Here is an 18,173-nt window from a genome sequence, read left to right on the forward strand (position 1 = left end):
CTTCCAGGTGACCACTAGGTGGGAACGAAACCAGTGCTAGGAATGTCATGGCGCACCGAACCGCTCAGGAATACAGACTGATGGACGGATTTTTTTTCCCTCTGCTTGATTTGAGCTCGTCAGAACAAAACGACTCGGGTGAGTTGAAAAAAACCAACAAGTTTTGACTAGTGATGAACTGGCTGAAATGAAATATCCCAGTTCAGTTATCGCAGCAGAAAGGAAAACTAGATAAATAGGTGAACATGTTGGGAGAAGAAATAACCCCAAGTCAGATCACTTGCCTGTTTCAGAACCTGTATTTTCCACCAGAAAAGTCCTTCGGGTGGAGAAATTCCCAGCGAAACTTCGCTGCGGAAAGAGCGCCCTGCATCTCCGCGAGCGGAGCGGCTGACTTGCCTGGCCGTGTCAGGCTATCCGCACGGGGATGTCGTCGTGGAGGCAACGGCTGAGGAGGAATTACATGAGTCAGGACAAAGGAGGGGTAACCACAGCATCGCCCGGGACAGGGACGCTGCTCGGAGCGGCGGGAGGCTGGCCGGGGAAGCCAGCAGCGGTGACCGGGCGAGGGTAGCCCTGACAGCAACCTTTCCCCGGCTGAGCCTCGGCAGCCGCCGAGGGTGGGGTTGGGAATACCCTTTTCTGAGGGTTCTTCCCATTTCGAAGACAAACGTGTTGCTAGTGAGAAGGAGAGGAGCTGGTTAGAAACCAGGCTGCCTGAAAATGATGGCTTGGACTCACCCTGCTGGGTTTTCCAGCCGATGTAAATCCAGTCTGATTCCTGATATGTGGCCTTCCCCATGTAAATGCTCCCGTCCTCCTGGTGAGCTTTCTAACAGGGGCTGAAACTCGCTGTGCCTTCCTCCGCTGTCTCAGCGATGCTTGTTCTTGGCATGGGTGGGCTGAGCAGGCGGACCTCCCGCATGAGCTCCAAACGTCTGGGCGGCCACAGGCGCACTGATTTTGTGAGGTGCCGAGTTCTCCTGTTTCCTCCTGACTTCAGTACTCTGTCCTTTGTACAGTCAGAAGTCTCACCGTCTTTTCTTGCCCTCGTCTAAACCCTATTCTTCCCCGGTTTTCCGTCCCCTTATTACAACTTTTCAGTCTGGTTTCCACCGCCCCCCTCTCAGCAGTGACCTGAAGGCTTATTCCCCTGTTGTTGTGCGTACCCAGACAGCCACCCGCCTCCCATCGGCCAGTCCTCTCTCCTGAAATCAACCCCGATTTCCCTGCTTCTACTGCCTAAATGACAGCAGTTCAGGGAGAGGCAGCTAAACTGGCTTCTCTTCCTCATTCGCGTGGCTTGTACAACTGCCTCGGCTTCCCGTTATGATGAAGGGCATCGACAACCAGCCCGACGAACCGGAACAGAGCGAGCCACCATCACGGGAGCACTGGGGACCCCTGACAAAGCTCCACGGACAAACGGTCATTCCCAGCTGGGGCTGGTGCCTGTTCGCTATTGCATCGCGTCTCCTAAATTCCTCCCGGGTTTTCCTATCGAGAGGCTGATGCCCTCCGGTGACTGGGTCAGAAGGATCAGACCGGCATCCATCAGGGTAGGGCAGAGAGATTTCTCAATATTTTTTGATCAGTTGTTTTAATCTCCCAGTTTGCTGGGAAAGCTTTTAATCATACAGGATGGAATTATATAATGGGAGCGTTGGAGTAATTCAGGTTTGGCACAGGCTTTATTAAAACAAGGATGACTATTTGTGCAAGGCCAAACTTCTACATTTACTGATGGAACACCTTCCATTCGTCCTTCCTTCCATCCATCCTTTCTTCCCTCCTTCCATCGGTGCATCGGTCCACCCATCCATCCAACCATGCTTTCTTCATCATGAACGCACGGGATGACCGCTACTGACCCGGCCCAGATTTGCAACGAGCGCGTGATTTGTAAGTCTTTCCGGCCCATTTGACCTCCTCTCTCTCCTCCCTGCGCTCCATACCTGCCCTTCGCACGAGCAGCCCCGAGACGAGGTGCCAGATGCGCCGTGCAACCCGAGGCTTGCCTCAGCGGGGACTAGGACCAGGTGTCCAAACGTCCTCCGCCTCTGTGATGTAACCCAAGACTGTCACGGAGGCTTCCTCCAGCTCTCAGCAAACCTGTGACATGACCGGCTGACGCACTCCGAGGAAACCACGGAGGGGGACACATGACTCACAAAGGCCTGAGATTGCCAAAGCGCCTCTAGTGACATTACCGCGAAGCACGCAACAGGCACGACGGCATCTGGAGGGAGAAAGGCTAGCCTCCCGAGTCAAATACATTGCCATGTCATCCGTTGCGTGGGCCGCAGATGAAGAGCGTACCAAAGGAGGTTTGGTTTTAACCCCTGCGGTAGCCACGGACATTGCGGTAACGGTAATTCCAGGTTTGGTAACAGTGGGCGCACCACAGACGCTGAAAAAGTGCCTCCCTCGAGAAGCGATAAGGTGATGGATGCCTTCAGTTACTGTGACTACTCCCATTCTGATCTCTTTGCAGCGTTATGGCTGGCTGCTGCTTTTGGAAAGATTTTTCTTCTAACACCCTCTTAAAAAAAGTTGGATATGTTGTGACCAGGGGAAGTATTAACCCAGTAACATTTGCACAAAAGCATAGCATTTCAGTGAGTTTACAGTAAGCCTTACTTCAAAAAAGCACCGTCCTTCCAAGAGCGCCAAGGGAGGAGTTGTTGCCGTTGCTTTCTAGGTCAGACAGCCCCAGGCTTGAAAGCAAGCAGCAGTTGTCCCTTGCCTGAATCCCAAGAGGCTGGCATGCGTTTTGGATAAAACAGACAGACTTGTGGGCAAGGACCCCACAGCAGGGTTAGTGACAGGGCAGGTCTGGGACGGGGTAAGTTTGAAAGTGAGATGTCAAACGGAGCACCAGTGCAGCTGAGGGGAGCTGGGGTTGCTCAGCCCTCCAGGGAGCTGCCAGCAAAAGCGTCCCAGGCAGAAAAACCGCACGGGGGTACGTTGGTGGCCCCGAGGACGTGCAGATGGCTGCGGTATCGGGTGGGTCTCCTCAGTACCGTCTCTAGTCGCTGTCCCCGCCTGTTTCACGCACCTATTCTGCCGTGATGCAGTTTGACACGGGCTTGGGAGAACCGCCCTGGCCGGAGCCTGTAACGCTTGTGCGGGAGGCGAAGCCGTTTGGTAGGTAAGGCCGAGGCAGGGCAACCTGGGAGGCACACCGCAGGCGCTCTCACCGGCGGAAAGAGTTGCAGCCAAAGGTGACTCTGACAGTGGGCGGTGCGGGCGAGGAAGAGCTGCACCAGAGGGATGGAGGTGGTGCCAGCAGAAACCATGGAAAGAATGAGGGAGGTTCACTCTCCGAGACAAATTATTTGGGGTGTGTCATCAGGACCCGGCTGCGTGGCTGCCGGACTGGCAATCTACGTCCAGCCGGCACAAGCTGTTGAGGTGGCAGGCTGGTATGTGGCCCCAAGCTTTTCAGTTGCTTAATCGTGTGCAGGAGTGAGAAAAACACAGGGTCTGGATGGGCTGTTATGGGCTGGGAGTAAGATGAGCAACAGGATAGGTGGAGAAAGCCCAAGCCAAATCAAGACAGTCAGCTAAAATTTAAGACGGAGAGAAAAAACCAACCAAATCCTGCACAGGCCTCAAAGTGGACTATTCCTCTTAGCTATGCCTGACCCAAAGCGCTAAAGGGATGATAAACCCCCCGCTGTCGCTGTCACTGCAAGTTAAAACTTCTGCAAGAGCAGTTCACGGACAGGCAGGGAAGCCTGAGGGGGAACCAAAGATGTGTCACCACGTATCCTGACTGGGTCACAGCAAGAATGCAAGGAGGCCCCGAGAATCCATTTTTGCCCCATCTTCCCACCGGGAAAGGCTGCGCTAACAACAAGGCTGCGGCTGGGGTTGCCATTAGCTGTCACCGGTTACCCGGCAGAACAGGTTCCCGTGTGACAACAGGATTACAGGAGAAGGAGAGAGGAAGTGAAAAGCCGAAGAGCAGCTAATAAGGGCCCTGTGACACCCAGTTAACCCAGTTAACCGGGAATGACCAACGATCCCCTTCTAACTCGACGCTCAAGGGAGACACAAAGGACCGGGCAGACCAGGGAAAAATTTGTACCGACCAGACCCATCTTAAACATTGGCTGACCCGCACTGAGGGCTGGATAAGGGCTGGTCCGTAGCACCGCCAAAAATGAGCACTTAAGTTACCTCAGAAGATGGCAGAAGGTAGCCACAGGCGACCTGCGCAGACCCAGCCCGTCGAGCATAAACCCTAGAGGATAACCCAGCGTTTGAAAAAGATGGGCGAGATATCCCACGGTCAGATCAACACAGGCTGTTCTGTGAGAGAGCTCAAGCCAAACAGCGAGAACCAGCTTGCCTGCGGCCTCAGGACACGCAGAGGGGGTCCCTTCTACCCCTACATCGCCATACCTGACAGGGAAGGTTTTCTCGTCTTTGGCCAGTGTCGCTTGGCCGAGCTTCCCTCCTGAGAGGTGGCGATGAGCAAAGCATCGCTAACTTTGGCTGAGCAGGCCTGGGTCTTGATTGCGCTTTGTTCACCCGCAGGCCTGCGTCAGGCAGAAATGATGTTGCGGCTGCAACGTTCAAAAGCTGGTGGCGCATCTGCCGGAGAAAGACCACGAGAGCAGCGTGTGCTAGAGGCTCCGTAGCGAATGCAGCAGAGCGAGCAGCACAAAAAGAAACCCAGTCCCAGGCTGTTGCCTTGCAACCAGGGCTCACACGCAGCAGCCTGGAGCATCCGCGCTCTCCTGCTGTGCGCTGCTGGAGCGATCTATCACATGTAAGGTCGTTGTTGTTCTGCTAAGTAGACATCCCTTCTCCTCCTCACCTCATGCACTCCGCACTGGGGAAAGAAGGGCAATGAAAACTGGCAGATTCTGGGCAGAGCTATTTCATCACACCCCGGCTCTGCCTGACCACACCTTTGCTGGGGTTGGTGCTTGTCAGAGGAAAGATAGCAGGGAAAGTCAGTCCAAGTCAGGAAGCAAGTATCAAGCTGGGAAAGCAGCAGAGCTATCATTTCACATGACTCATCTTTTCCAAAGAAAGGGGAATAGGCCACACGGCCAAGGCAGAGCACTCGGGCAATCCTTTCCCACCCTGCCTCCCAGCCCCAACTGCAGGGACCCTCCGCGGGTGCTGTTCACAGCCGCTGCGTTCTCCGGACAGGAGACCAACAGCTGCGTTCCCAAAGACTGCTGCTGGCCGAACGACTTGTCACAGCCGGCCTCCTTCTGCCGGATTGCTCCGCGCGTGCGCGGACGAGCTCACGGGTTCCCTTTCACGGTGGCTCACGGACAGGCTTTTTTCTACACGTTGACGCAAAGCGGATTTAAGCCCTGCTACCTACAAGCTCAGCTGAAAATTGTTACTGGACAACATATAGCAGAAAAGCAAGGAAAGTCACTTTTGAGAATAAGATCCCCCCTTTCGTTAGCTTGATCTCAAGACCATCTAATACAGGAGGGCAGTTTAAGGAGAGAGGGAAAGAGCCAGTTTATTCCTCTGCGAGGGCCTCTGGCTGACGGACAGCTTCTGAAATAGCACTCTCGCTTTGTGGTGCCTCAGGTCCCACCACTCTTCCTTACAAAGATCCTGTTGCACCGGTCAAGAGATCACAGGTCTCGTCTCCATACACACCAAGCAACGCAGGCCGACACAGCTCGTACGGACCTCTGGCAAAGACCGGGAATGACAGAAAGGTGGTGCTTTTCCTCACATCTTCTCAAAGTATGGGAAGCGATGGGATTAACAGGGATGATTCACACGCTGCAAGAATCCTTCCTGTTCACGGGGAGCCACGCTTGGGGTGCAGCTAAACCCCGCGGGCTATTCCATCATTATTTCAGGCCAACAAGATATCTGTGTTAGGCCCAAACTCAAAAACTCTCCTTTCCCCTGCTCCCGGCTGTACAGTAGGCACTATGGCAGAAACACTACGGGGAGGACTCGAGTGCCCGTACTGGTTCTGAGGGAGCTTTCTTCCTGTAGCTACACTCGTACGCTGAGCTGCCACGTGCTACTGTGTTCAGCTGCAGAGATGGATCGACTCGTGCTGCCGCCTCCCTGCCATAATCCAAAATACACCCAGCACAACCCTCCTGGGGGTACGGAAGAGCCGAGATCCGTGCCGCTGTCACGCAGTGCACGTTGGACAGGCTGCGCTAGGAGCTGCGCTCTTTCTTCCTTCAAGTCTTCCTCCAATTACGCCAGCTAACAGCTATGTTCATCGGAACTGAGGTGCGTTTATACATATTATTAGCGATACTATGGTTTCTCCCTCCAAAAGTAGCTGCCGGGGCTCAGCCACGCCATGCCAAGTTTCACTTCAATCAAACCACACAGACATTTTGACTTTGTCTAGAACTTTTATTTCAAGCAGTAGAATTGTTTTCAGCATATTCACAAGAATAAATATAAAATTACTCTTCAGAGTAAGAAGATGAGTTTTTATAAAAATATATCTCTATCCCACAGAACCACTTAGGTAGGGTTCTCATTAGGAAATATTATTTAATAAAAAAATAAAACACTGAAAATAAAATGCTTGACCTATTCTGATTGGATCACCAAACAATTGAAATTTTTACAAGGATATAAATATTGTAAATATCGTTAATAAAAAATAACATTTAAATAGATGGAAAGCCACTGAGTCCATCCAGATGAACAGAACACTGTAGGAAGCCACCGTTTCTTCTACAGGGCACCAACTTCCTTGTACTCGCTGGCGTTCGTTTGCCTCTTCTTCCTTCGGTACCTGGAAGCAGAGAAGCGAAGCGTGAGTTCTGGAAAGCCAGTTGTTCCAAATGGCTGTTTGGGGAGCGGAGGGAAGGGGGGGGTGAAGGAAGAAGAAAAAATGCTGCATGACCTCCTCACGTTTGTTTTAGACCTCTAGCAGCTAGCCTCTGTCTGTGCTCACTTCCAGGTCTGAGATAACTTGCACGCAGAGTCTCATTTCTCAGCTCTTGACTGAAGGTGTCACATCTGCGTTAAAGTCTTGCTGCTGGTACTAGGTTTGTCTTTGAGAAATCCTGCTGGATCCTTCCCTGCAATAGGGCTGAATACCCTAACCAACTAGGCCATCTTCTGTTTGAGATGACGCACCCTCGGGTCTTCAGGTAGGCAAGAGGAATTACAGCGGTTACCATCTGGCTATCAGGTCTCTGAAGCTGCGCTCTGCCTCTGGGAGTTGTTCCACCTTCTTGGCTCTCTGACAGCTGCTTATGATTAGTTATTAGCCTGAAGAACTATTCCTGCTGCTTGCGGGTCTGTTAATGGAGAAGACTACTGTCCTCCACGGTAAAGCTGATAAGGCAATGCTCGTGATATCACAGACACCACAATAACATGGCAGATAAACAAATTAGCTAGTACTCCTCCAGTTGCTCTCCAGTTCCTGATGACTCGGGAAATGGCACTACCAAGAAAAGGAACTACAATTTTCCTGTTCCCTGTTTGCTCTCTCCTTTACCTCAACATGCCCTCTCAGACAGACGTGAACTAACCTATCCAGTCCTCCGTCAGGGTTAAAAAGCACCTGAAGGTACTGTTGCCTAGCCTGCAATTTGGGTTATGCTACGCAGTCAGCATACTTCCTTTTTTGAACACCTCGCTAAGCGCAGGCTGGCAGGTCTGTATATCAAACCATCTCCATGCAGTCAAGCGAGCGTAGGTACCCCCAGTCTACCTGGGGGTTCTCAGCTGACATCTTACTACACACAGAGCTGACTTGCCTTCCTGAGCCACAAAGAAAACCCTTCTTACCTTCTGCAGATGTAGCAGCTGGCAATAGAGATGGCGACGAGGAAAAGCAGGACTACGATAACTGTCAGTGCCACATACTCCTTACTGAGAGGTTGTCTGACAAGTTCTGAATGCACACATCGGACACCAGAGAAGCCGACGTCACACCTGAGGATGAGACGCAGAATTAGAGACGTCACCGTGGGGTTACACTTTAGCAGTCCACAAAGCGTGCTATACTGCTGGCCTGCTGTTTCCTCAGGGACAAGCAATTGGAACCGATGTAACTCAAGCCCATGCGGTCCTAGAAACGGTTGCAAATTTTTCAAGTAAACGAGGAATACCCTGAAAAATGCCTAGAGGGTCTTTATTTTGTAGGCTGGATCAAAGCAGAGACCTTGCTGCTTTGCCTGAAGTCTGGATCTCACCTGACTGTAAATACAGATGAACAGGGAAGCATATCAGAATGAGCGTCCCAAGTTTAAGCGGGGTTGGTGACTAATTTCAGGTGCCTAAGACCCTCACCCAGGTTTCACGGGAGCCAGCACACGTGCTTAACGCTTGCTTAAATGCAGCTGATACGTATTAGAGATATCCTGCTCCTCTTTAAGTTCTCACGAGCATTTAAATACTTTGCTGGACTGGTGTTCCAGCTAAGCGTCGACAGCAGCGAGACCAAAGGCCACGTACAGTTCGTCTCAAAGCCCACCTCAGGGAGGTCCGCGGGACGCGTCGCGCCCTGTCCGTACCTGCAATAGTGCTCATCCAAGTCCACTATGTACACGCACTGTCCGTGGAAGCAGTAGTCTTTCATTTCGGGCTTGCATCTCGTTATCCCAACTTGAGCCACACGTGGACTGTTCTCTGTCTGGACTGCAGGGAGATTTTGTTAGCATCTCATCAGCCTTATTTTCCCTTTGTATTTCCCAAACAACGTACAAGCTTTAGAAGTACGACTACTATTCTCGCTACCAAGAGACCTCCCACGCAGTAGGCATTAAAGCAGGTGAACCTTCTGAATAGGGAGAGGATTCTCCCAGGCCAGAGCTATACTGACTTTTCCTTCGGGAGTTCCGCATAAGCTATTTCTGCTTTTACAGCAGAGTTCTCACCTCAGACAGAGCGCTTCTGCTGAAGAAACAACACTAAAGGAAATGCAGGCTAAAAAACGCTTCTTGTTCAACAACACTTTGCAATGGTTGGCAATGTTGCTCAACCGAAAAATGATTTCCAAGGGCACCTCCGCGAGGCTGCCAGCCCAAGGAAGATGGGAACCACAGACGTGTTATTTACAGAGAGCCGCGCAGTACACTTACTTAGCGCTGTCGTGCAGTTCTCCATTTCACCAGGCTCACATAACGGGATCACTGTTGTGCCCAGGACTGCCTGCAACAGGTAACCTATAAGAGAATAAAAAGAAGAGTCAGAACTACGTGCTTTTCAAGTACAGTTAAGTGTTTCAGCTGATGCACTCATTAAGTTAATACAAGAACAGCAGAAGCTTTTCATCTTAGTAGGAAAAATCCAGCGCTGTAAGCTGAAAAATATAGATGTCTGAGAGATCTGCTGCCTATATTATGTAAGGCAGCCCAAAGAAACATCTCCGAAGTACAAACTGGTAACGTAGAACAGAGATCAAACAGAAAGTCGGCGTCCGTGACCGCCTCTCACCCACACGCTGAGTGAAACCGGGCAGGAACAGGCTTGGAGAGATTACACAGGAGAGGCAGAAATTAGAGCCAGGCTCAGCGCCCCCACCACTGCCTTCAGAGGCCACACACTGCTCCAGGTAGGCTTAGCACAAAAGCTGCTCTTGAGCAGCAAAGAGCTTCCCCAGCCGCCTGCTGGCTGTAACCAGCCTGGAATGCTGGACAGTTCCTGCCCTCATACTCACTCCCGCGTCGGAGGTTTTCAGCTAAAAGCCCACTTGCAAAGACAGCTAACGCGGGATACCGAACCCTCTCCATCTGGTCACCGGGCTGGAGAGGTTGCTGACCACTTTACGGATCCTCGGCCAGTGTTACTCATCTCAGCAGAACCCCAGAAGGAAACGGGTACATTTCTGTCGTTCCTTCACCATCCCCTCTAAAGGAAACTGCAGCTCCGCAGGTTTGATGTGGGGACCAGACAAAACAGGAGACTCCGCCACGCAGGCTGAGGAGTTCGGCTACCTGAACGGTGGCTGTGTTTCCTTGGGGAGCAAGGGCCCTCCTTCCCTCCTCTCAGAGATTCAGCTTATGAAGCATTTCGGCATCTTTCGGGCTCTATAGTGCTGCACAGGCTCAGCTTGCAGGTATTCTACTAGATAAACGAACATTTCCAAACAGGATGTGAAGGCCAGCACAAGTGCTTGTAGCTTCATGGCTAGCCCGTGAGGAACAGTCAATATTTGCCCCAGCTGGCCATGAAATCCACTTGGCCAACACTCCTGCTGTGGTCACAAACTAACCTGCTCATGAACTGCTCAGTCATCAGCCCCATTCCACACAAGTCTGTAATTTGTGTCTTTGGGCTGTTTGCCTCTATTAACTTGTCAGGTCATGCATGTCTAATGGAGGGAGTGTGCCTTCATAATTTCCTGATCACTCTAATTCCACTCTAGTTATTAGAAAGTTTCATTACATCTCGGAGTTAAATCTAGTCGTAATTTATGGACTTCCTGCAGCACATCTATTTCTGGGTGACCAGTAGGCTTCTTTTAAGCTTTATTCCAGCTAGAGACAAGAACAGCAGGGGTATCCATCTTAACAGGGGGGGTTGTGTGTTTGTGTTTCTTTAAAAACACCATTCCTTCTTCTTACCTCCCTCTCCACCGCATTCCTCGCAACGCTAATAAGCCAGGTTTCCACCAAGCTTTAGAAGAAAGGACAAAGACTCGGTCTGCCAAAGCGAGAGCCGCGGTAGCAGACCAATGATGCCGGCATCCTGACTTGTACAGGAAACGAAGCTGGAGACACCTGCACCTGCTAGCATGACTCAGCAGGACCTGCCTTGCCCTCCGACCGGGCAGGACCAGCAAGTTTACTTTCAGGGTGCGATTTTTCTTTTTTGTACTGTGCTCAGTATAGATTTCATCAGGAGAAGCAATTTAACACTTCTGTACGACCAACGCGAGTCGCCACGACAGAAAGTTTAAGTGTTTGAAGGATGAGGCCACCAGCTGACAGATGGCAGCAGCTCAGTTACTGCGAGAAGGGCAGGCTTTGAGCTTCAGCCAGGGACCCGGTGTCCCAAATGATGCTGGGAAAAGAAGATTTACCGAGTCCGTCCTTCTTCCCCGGAACTAGAGGGACATTTCAGGAGCGCCCCGTGGATTAAGCTGCTCCCTCGGCAGGGAGCAGCTGTGGCACAGGACAGCTCTGTCCCACGAAGTATGCACCACGTCACTGCCAGAAGGGATGCTGAAATCCTGAAAGCAGTGAGAGTCAGCGGCCTGAGGCTCCCTCCTGTTCCCCACGTACTGCTGCTATCATCTCTGTGCCATGTGCTATGGCAAGATTTGGTCTGGGGGCCACTTGACAGTAATGAATGTGCTAGAGGTACATGTACCTGAAATACTCTCTTCTATTGTACTTAAGTAGATTAATTAAGCCAGCTGACGATCTCTTTTAGCCTACATATTTCTGTTTCAGCTTGCATACTTCCTTGACCTGAACAACATCTGAGCAGTTGCTTTTTAACCTAAAGTTCCCTGTTCACGTGTCACCAGAACCCGGCTTTTGCATTTGAGAAACTCCAACCTAGGTACGTGAAAGAGACGGGTCAGCTCTTCTCTTCGCTCCAGGAGGCACCGCTTTCCAGCTAGAGGAAAAGCCAAAACTCAGACACCTGTGAGGGACAAATTAAAAATAACCTCCTCCTCCAACACCGCACAAAGCCTTGCCACGTACAACCACCGATAGCCTCCTCCGTCTGCCTGCAGACACACAAGCCGGAAAGGCTGGAGCGCAGGCGTGGATATTTGCTGACACCCAGCACTATTTTCTGTGTTGGGGCAAAGTTCTTCCTGCCCTGCACTGTTACATTTTGCCCTTTCCCCCATGCACATATTTCTCCTCTGACATCAATGGGAGGGGGATGCTGTGGGAGGATAAGGGATCCACAGGCCGCAATGGCAAAGGAGAGCCTTTCCCAGAATAATTATCAGATGATCTCTGCCAAACACAGGACCTGGGAGAGGTAGTTACATTTTTATTCCTTCGCCGTTCACTAAGCAAATATCCTACAGGGTACAAGATAACAGTAACGAGACGGTGGACGTTCACATGTGCCTGGCAGGAATGCGAGCGCTACGTTTATTGCTACACCACTAGCATGCGCGCGCAGTCCCGTCTGGCGTTGCAGGTATTCCTGCGAGGTTAACGCCGACTGCAGCGGCTGTTACTGGAACGGGAATAGTGCTGCCGCTTACCCGTCCTTCCACGAAGGATGAAAGGAAAACGAGGGACAGAGACTGGCTGCCTTCGCTTCCTGCAGCCCTCATCAGAGATGACATGCAAGGGCTAATTATCAGTTCATCCACTAAAACCCAGCTATAGTTGCCAGTTACAGGATGACTGCTAAGGACGAAGGATGCACACACGGGATACACGCAACTGAGAACTAGTCTCTTAGCAAGATTTACACCCATTTTAAAGGGGAATGGTCAGGTTTCTGCGAGGTCAATCATCATTTGAGTTGGCTCTGCCTGTCACCAAGATCACCAGTCTTGCACTAGTTCATCTGAAGAAGACCCTAGGATGCTCCCTCACATTTGGCACCTCTGTGGTCTCTCTGCCACAGCGGTAGCACCTGCACTTTTCAATCGGGCTGCACTTTCAAAGCAATGCCAAGCGCAGAGGTGGCCAGGTGACAGGCACCTGGGCCATCTCAGCCCATTTTAACTCTAGAGACAGATCAAGGTGGACCCCCGTCAGCCGATTCTGGACACCCAGAGCGTGTCTGACCGTTTAAGGCCTTCTTTGTGTAGAGGGCTTTGTGAGCATCGCTACTGCCACCGTTTAACTGTACTGCATTGCCTTCCGTATCTCTCCGCTGCTGACCTCCCCAGCTAGCCACAGAAGTTTGCAGGCCATCTCGGACAATGCGAGCACCACTGGCGATAAAGGCTAGGCGGGTGGCTGTGTTTTAGATGAGGATCACAGCAATGTAGAGCTAGCCAGGAAGGCCTTGCCAACAGCTTACTCTTATTCAAGATTTGGCTGTGCAGCTACACCCCTTGCTCCCATCAACCACAGCATGTCTAGAGTTCAGGTTATCTATCCATGTAGGCTGGGCATTTTTCCTGGGAAAGGGGAAGCGGTCGTTTGAGATAATTTTAGCCACCTCAGACAGAGCACACCTCCCCACCCTTGCGCTCAGGATACACCATCTGGCAGCTTCTTACTGTTTTGAGCAGGACGTACCCGGTGCCTAGTTGCCTGACCGTGCCCATCGAGGCAGGTGCCCAGCGCTCCTCTTCCTGAGATGAGGCATCCAAGATGTACAGGTTGCTCTTCTCACCCATGAGGAAAGGAGATGCTATCAGGCCTTTCCACCCCTCACCCCGCTGTGGCCTACGTGCATTTGGCTTATTGTCTAAACAGAGGTAGGTACCAGATGTGATGGTACCGAAAGAGAGGCCCAAATTAATTACCCTGAGGGCAACCGGACAGAAGCACCTATACATGTTTGTGGGAAGGAGCAGCCAGGTTTCCCCATCTCACGTTTTGTACCCGTGACTCCAGAACCGCCAACTCCAAGTCACGGATGCCCAGGGCCAGGGCAGAGCAGCTCTCGGGCAGCCCGGGAAACGCCAGCCTGTACGGGAAGACAATCGCTCCAAAATTGCTACAGGCCCACACGATCATCGTCAACATTGTGCCAGGACTTGCCCTTAAGGAGAGATAACGCAGATAATTACGTTTTCTGTGCACCCAGCCATCTCAGTGCTGCTTCCAGCCCTGTGGAGACCTACACACCGGTGATCTTATTCAAACGCTGCCCCTGTGCCTGGGCCGCTCTGCTTCCACCACACGTGCGGGGACAGAAGTCCCTACACCCCAGAAGAAGCAGAAATCTGTTATTGCTTCCAGGCAGACACATCAGCCGCTGCCATCTTCCACATCTCCCGAGTCAGTGACCTTTACGTTCAGCCAACTTGTTGATGGCCAGACAAACGAGATGCAGGAAAACAGAAGGTCAGCAGCTCCTGGAACTGCCCGGTGAATCGGGAGATGCAAGGCCTGCCTTCCCCACTGAGCGGGCATTACAGCGACTGCAAGGAGACCAGTGCCAAGGCTCCTGCAGTAACTCACGGCAGAGGCGGTCCTGGGGCTTGGCTCCATCACCGCCAGATCGCCGTGTGGCTGGCACAGCACCGTGGCTCCGCAGGGGTGAGCGGCGGCTCTCTCCGACCGCTGCCCTTCTGCTGCGCGGTCACCGAGCCCACAATAGCCAAGATCTGAAGCTAACACTGACTGTCGCTTCAGTTAGGCTTCAGCCGTTCCACAGGGAATCTCTTAAAAGTCTGCATAATGCCAGCTGCAGACAGTCTTCCCAGCTTCTGCCGGTGCCACGGAGTTGTGCCTACACTACTGACCTGGGGAGGAAAGGCAGTAAAGTGCTCCTACCACTTGTTATGATGCCACCTAGCTATGACTAACCTATCCCTTACTATTAGATTTTGTGCCTGCCCCAGAAATAAGTAAATCCGTATAGAAATCCATATCAGTTCCTTCCAGTAGCAGCTTTGTACAAAGCGCGGCTGAGTCACAGGCTACAAGATGTTTAGCCCGCTGCCCTGGCAAGTAAGGTGCTGTGCAGCCGCTGAGCCATAAGCTATGATGGATATACCTAACCAAGATATGGAAATACCTAACCGAGGACAGAACCTCATGCTGCAGTGGGCTTAGCAGATGAGGAAAAAAAGAGAATTCTTGGGAACGGAGCTTCCCCATCGGCCGAGACCCCGAGCCCAACATCACGAGCGTGAGAATACGCTTTGCCATTAAAGCAGCGTGCGAGTGGGCCAGGTCTCGCTCCTGCCTCAAACGTTTGCTGCCCACACAGTTCAAGTCACCTCACGGGGTCAGCTCTCGGCAGTCACCGCCTGTCACTGCCAGCGCCCAGCGGAGGTGTGGGGCAAGGATCAGTGGCTGCTTCGCAGCACACCCAGGCTCCGGGACTCTCGATGCTGTAAGGATACACGTGTTCGCTTTGGACTTTCAGGTAGCTTATGTCATGCAATAGAGTAACACGCTCCCAGCCAAGAGGTGGAGAAGTGTCAAGCAGAGGGAGGCCACAACCTGTTTTGTTACTATAAGGAAGTCTCTGCTGCTGTGGAGATCCACCTGCTGAGCTCACCCAGAGCATGGCCTGGGTGAAAGCAGCAGGACCAGGCTATAAACAACGCAGGACAAGGTGAAAGAGAACAGATCGCATTGCCTTTTTTTTAGGGACACGGTTTAGCGGTGGACTTGGCAGTGTCGGGTTTACGGTCGGACTCGATGATCTTAAAGGTCCTTTTCAACCTAAACAATTCTATGCCTTGAGCAGACTGTGCTGCGAGCAGAGTTGGGGAGAAGGGGAATGAGCATTCACCTTCACCCCGACGCAGGACCCACCCGGGCATCGCACGAGCAACAAAACGTCCCGTAACAGCACACCCCAGAGCAAGACCTGCGTGCTCTGCTCCTCAGCTCCCGCAGGTACACCCATCCCTGCCCCTGCCTTCGTCTCGCAAGAGAAACACGCCGGCTTCACCTGAAGGCAAGCTGAGCTTTACGCCCCAGCCCCGCAGCTCCGCGCCCGGCCCCGCCAGCCCCTGCCCCGGGGCCCCGTGGGAGCGGGGCGGGCAGCGGCTCGCCCCGGCGGCGGCACTCACCGAGGAAGAGCAGCAGGCTGCGGGCCCGCAGACAGCCGGCGTCCATCGCCCTCGCGGCCCCGGGAGCGCAGGAGGAGGAGGAGGAGGAGAGGGAGGAAGAGGCGGCAGCCGGCGGCGGAGCGGCGCTGGGGAGCGCTGTGGGTGCCGGCCGCGCCGCCCCGGACCTTTATGGGCCGGCGGGGGAGGCGGGGCGCCGCCGGCCGGTGATGAAACCCCGGCGCGGCCGGGGGCAGGTGCCCGCCGCCGGCCTCCTCGCTTCCTGCCCCGCCGCCCCCGGCCGGGCCGGGCCGGGCCGCTCCGTGCCAGCCCCGGCGGCGGGGGCCTGCCCCCTCCCCGGCCCCCTGCGCCCCGGGGCGATGCCCCGCCGGCGCCTGGCTGACCCCTCCAGCCCCTGGCTGCTCGCCGGGTGCATCTGATTTGCCTTACTTCAGCAAGCGTTATGGCAAAAAGGACGCGGGGTCCCAACACTACCTGTCCCCTCTGAGCAACCTGGCCCAGGCACTGATGCCCGGCCCTTCCCGGGACAACGGGGGCCACGGCCCCGCTGCCTCCCGCTTGCCCTCCATTGACCGGCGCGAAGCGACGGACCCAGAGCCAGCCGCCGGCCAGCTGGGCTCTGCCTGCGCACAAAGGGCCACCGGGCCATCGCGCCGCCAGGAAGGCTGCCCGCGCGTAAACCGAGGTTCGCAAAACACCTCGGGGCGGGTGGCCGGGACGCTGCTGCCGTCCCTGATCTCCCATCTCCTGGCATTGCTGAAGCGACCCTCGGCACACGCCTGCTGCTGCCAGGGAGCCTCGACGCTAGGGGCAGAAATGGTCTATTAAGTTACAGCACAGGCCACAGGAATGCCAACACCTCACCCAGCGCCTGAACCGGCCACGACGGCCTCAAGGTCAGCGGGTGCTTACGCCGCGTTGCCCCTCCAGCCCTTGGCCTCGTTGCAGCCCGGGCAGTGCGTGGTAGGAACAGATCTTTCAGTTATTGTGACAGCAGTCAACGAGTTACAGCTACTTTTTAAAAAAATTCCTTGCAAGCAGCTTGTTGAAGCCCGTGCGCTCTGTCGCTAGGTTAGGCAAGGCCGCGTTCGGCACTAATATCCCACCCTCAGCGAGCCGAGCGATACCCCACCCCCAAATCCCTATTGCAGGCATTTGCCTGAAACATAAATCGTGTTTTACCTAAACAAGCTCCCTGGCAACGGTGGTTCTTTCTTTTCCTTTTAAAGCCAAAACCTTCTTCCTCTGCCTTACCGCTTTCCATCGTCAAAAAAGGCAAGGTGATACCCAATTTACTGCAGAACTGATAAGCCTATCTCACAGTGTAAGGAATTTGAGTATTGACAGTGAGGTGCAGTTTAATAGTTGATGACTCAAGTATCCATAGTTCCTCCATTTTATAAGCGGTTATTGAAACAAAAGAGTTAATCGTCGAAGATACTGCAGAATGCGATATACTACACTTGCACGTTCGGAGTGCAATTACAAGTAATAAAGACATTAATTCAGGGAGATGGAGTAGATCTGGTACTTACAAATCACACTCCTTATTCTGGGAGCGTTTTCTTAGCTCTACAGAAGCGTGGAGACGCTGAAATGAAAAAAAGCAATGCATTACTACAGAATTGCATGTCGGCACCATTTGTTCATTATCCAAACGCTATGAGCCTTGTCAAGATAAAAGTAATAATAATTTATCAGTGCCAAAGTAGCGTTCAGAAGCTGCTCCTCCACAAGTAAGTGGGACACGATATAGCCAGAATCCTTTTCCAAGTCCCTTCTTTCCCCTCCTCCAGCATCAGAGCCATGGCTTACCCCTATACAATCAGTATACCGCTTTAAGATTAACAGACGGTAGCTTTTTTTTTGATGCCACCTGACTGCTTTTGTTGCTTCTTTAATTTGAGCTGATCCCCCTTATTAAGGATTTTATTGTCTGCTCTTTCAGGGCTCATAATGAGTAAAGGAAGGAATTGCAATGATTAGTAACGCAGTTCTGTGTGTGGGCATAGAGATGCCTTAAAAAGCAGCATCACTGTACAACTTCCACTTTATAATTAATTTCACCCTTAAATTCCCGCATGATTTATCCTCTGAAAGAGAGCATTTAATTATAGTCTTGCACCGGTATCCAGATATCAAGTAACGCTGACACGATTGGAGCAATTCATTGGAATTTCCTCTTTGAGATTTGAATGTATGGAAAACAAGCATCACACACACATCTTTGTTTCATCTTTCTGTCATGTTCTTCGTCTCGTGGTACGTGACTCCGCATCTGGCATCCCCGCTCGCGGCTTTCACCATCCCCTCCTCCACGTGGAGGCTGCCTCTTTGAATAAGGTCGATGCACACCTTCACAGTCAATTTTCCACGAGGCCATTCACACTGAGAAGCGCCTTCCTGCGCCGACAGGCTCAGCGTAAGGTAGATTCACTGCATCCCGCAGATCTGAGGACGGAGCGACACGTCTGTACGATGCCGAGAGGTAGCACTGACTGAGCGACAGAGCATCACGGGCGCACGTCAGCTAGCGGCCTCAGCTTCAGCTGGGGCGAACTGGCAT

The 18,173-nt window shown here is 52.7% G+C and overlaps 1 protein-coding gene across 1 annotated transcript; it reads right to left on the bottom strand.

The window, feature by feature from the left end:
- Positions 1–6,699: 6,699 nt before the first annotated feature.
- Positions 6,700–15,656, bottom strand: EREG (epiregulin; the record flags this gene model as incomplete). The annotated part of the gene is made up of 5 exons (XM_082315021.1): positions 6,700–6,760; positions 7,768–7,914; positions 8,496–8,619; positions 9,063–9,146; positions 15,611–15,656. The coding sequence occupies 5 exons, from the start codon at positions 15,654–15,656 to the stop codon at positions 6,700–6,702; spliced, it is 462 nt and encodes a 153-aa protein (XP_082171147.1).
- Positions 15,657–18,173: the final 2,517 nt, after the last annotated feature.

This window comes from Platalea leucorodia (assembly GCF_965183815.1).
Source record: "Platalea leucorodia genome assembly, chromosome: 6".
In the NCBI taxonomy this organism is placed as follows: domain Eukaryota; kingdom Metazoa; phylum Chordata; class Aves; order Pelecaniformes; family Threskiornithidae; genus Platalea; species Platalea leucorodia.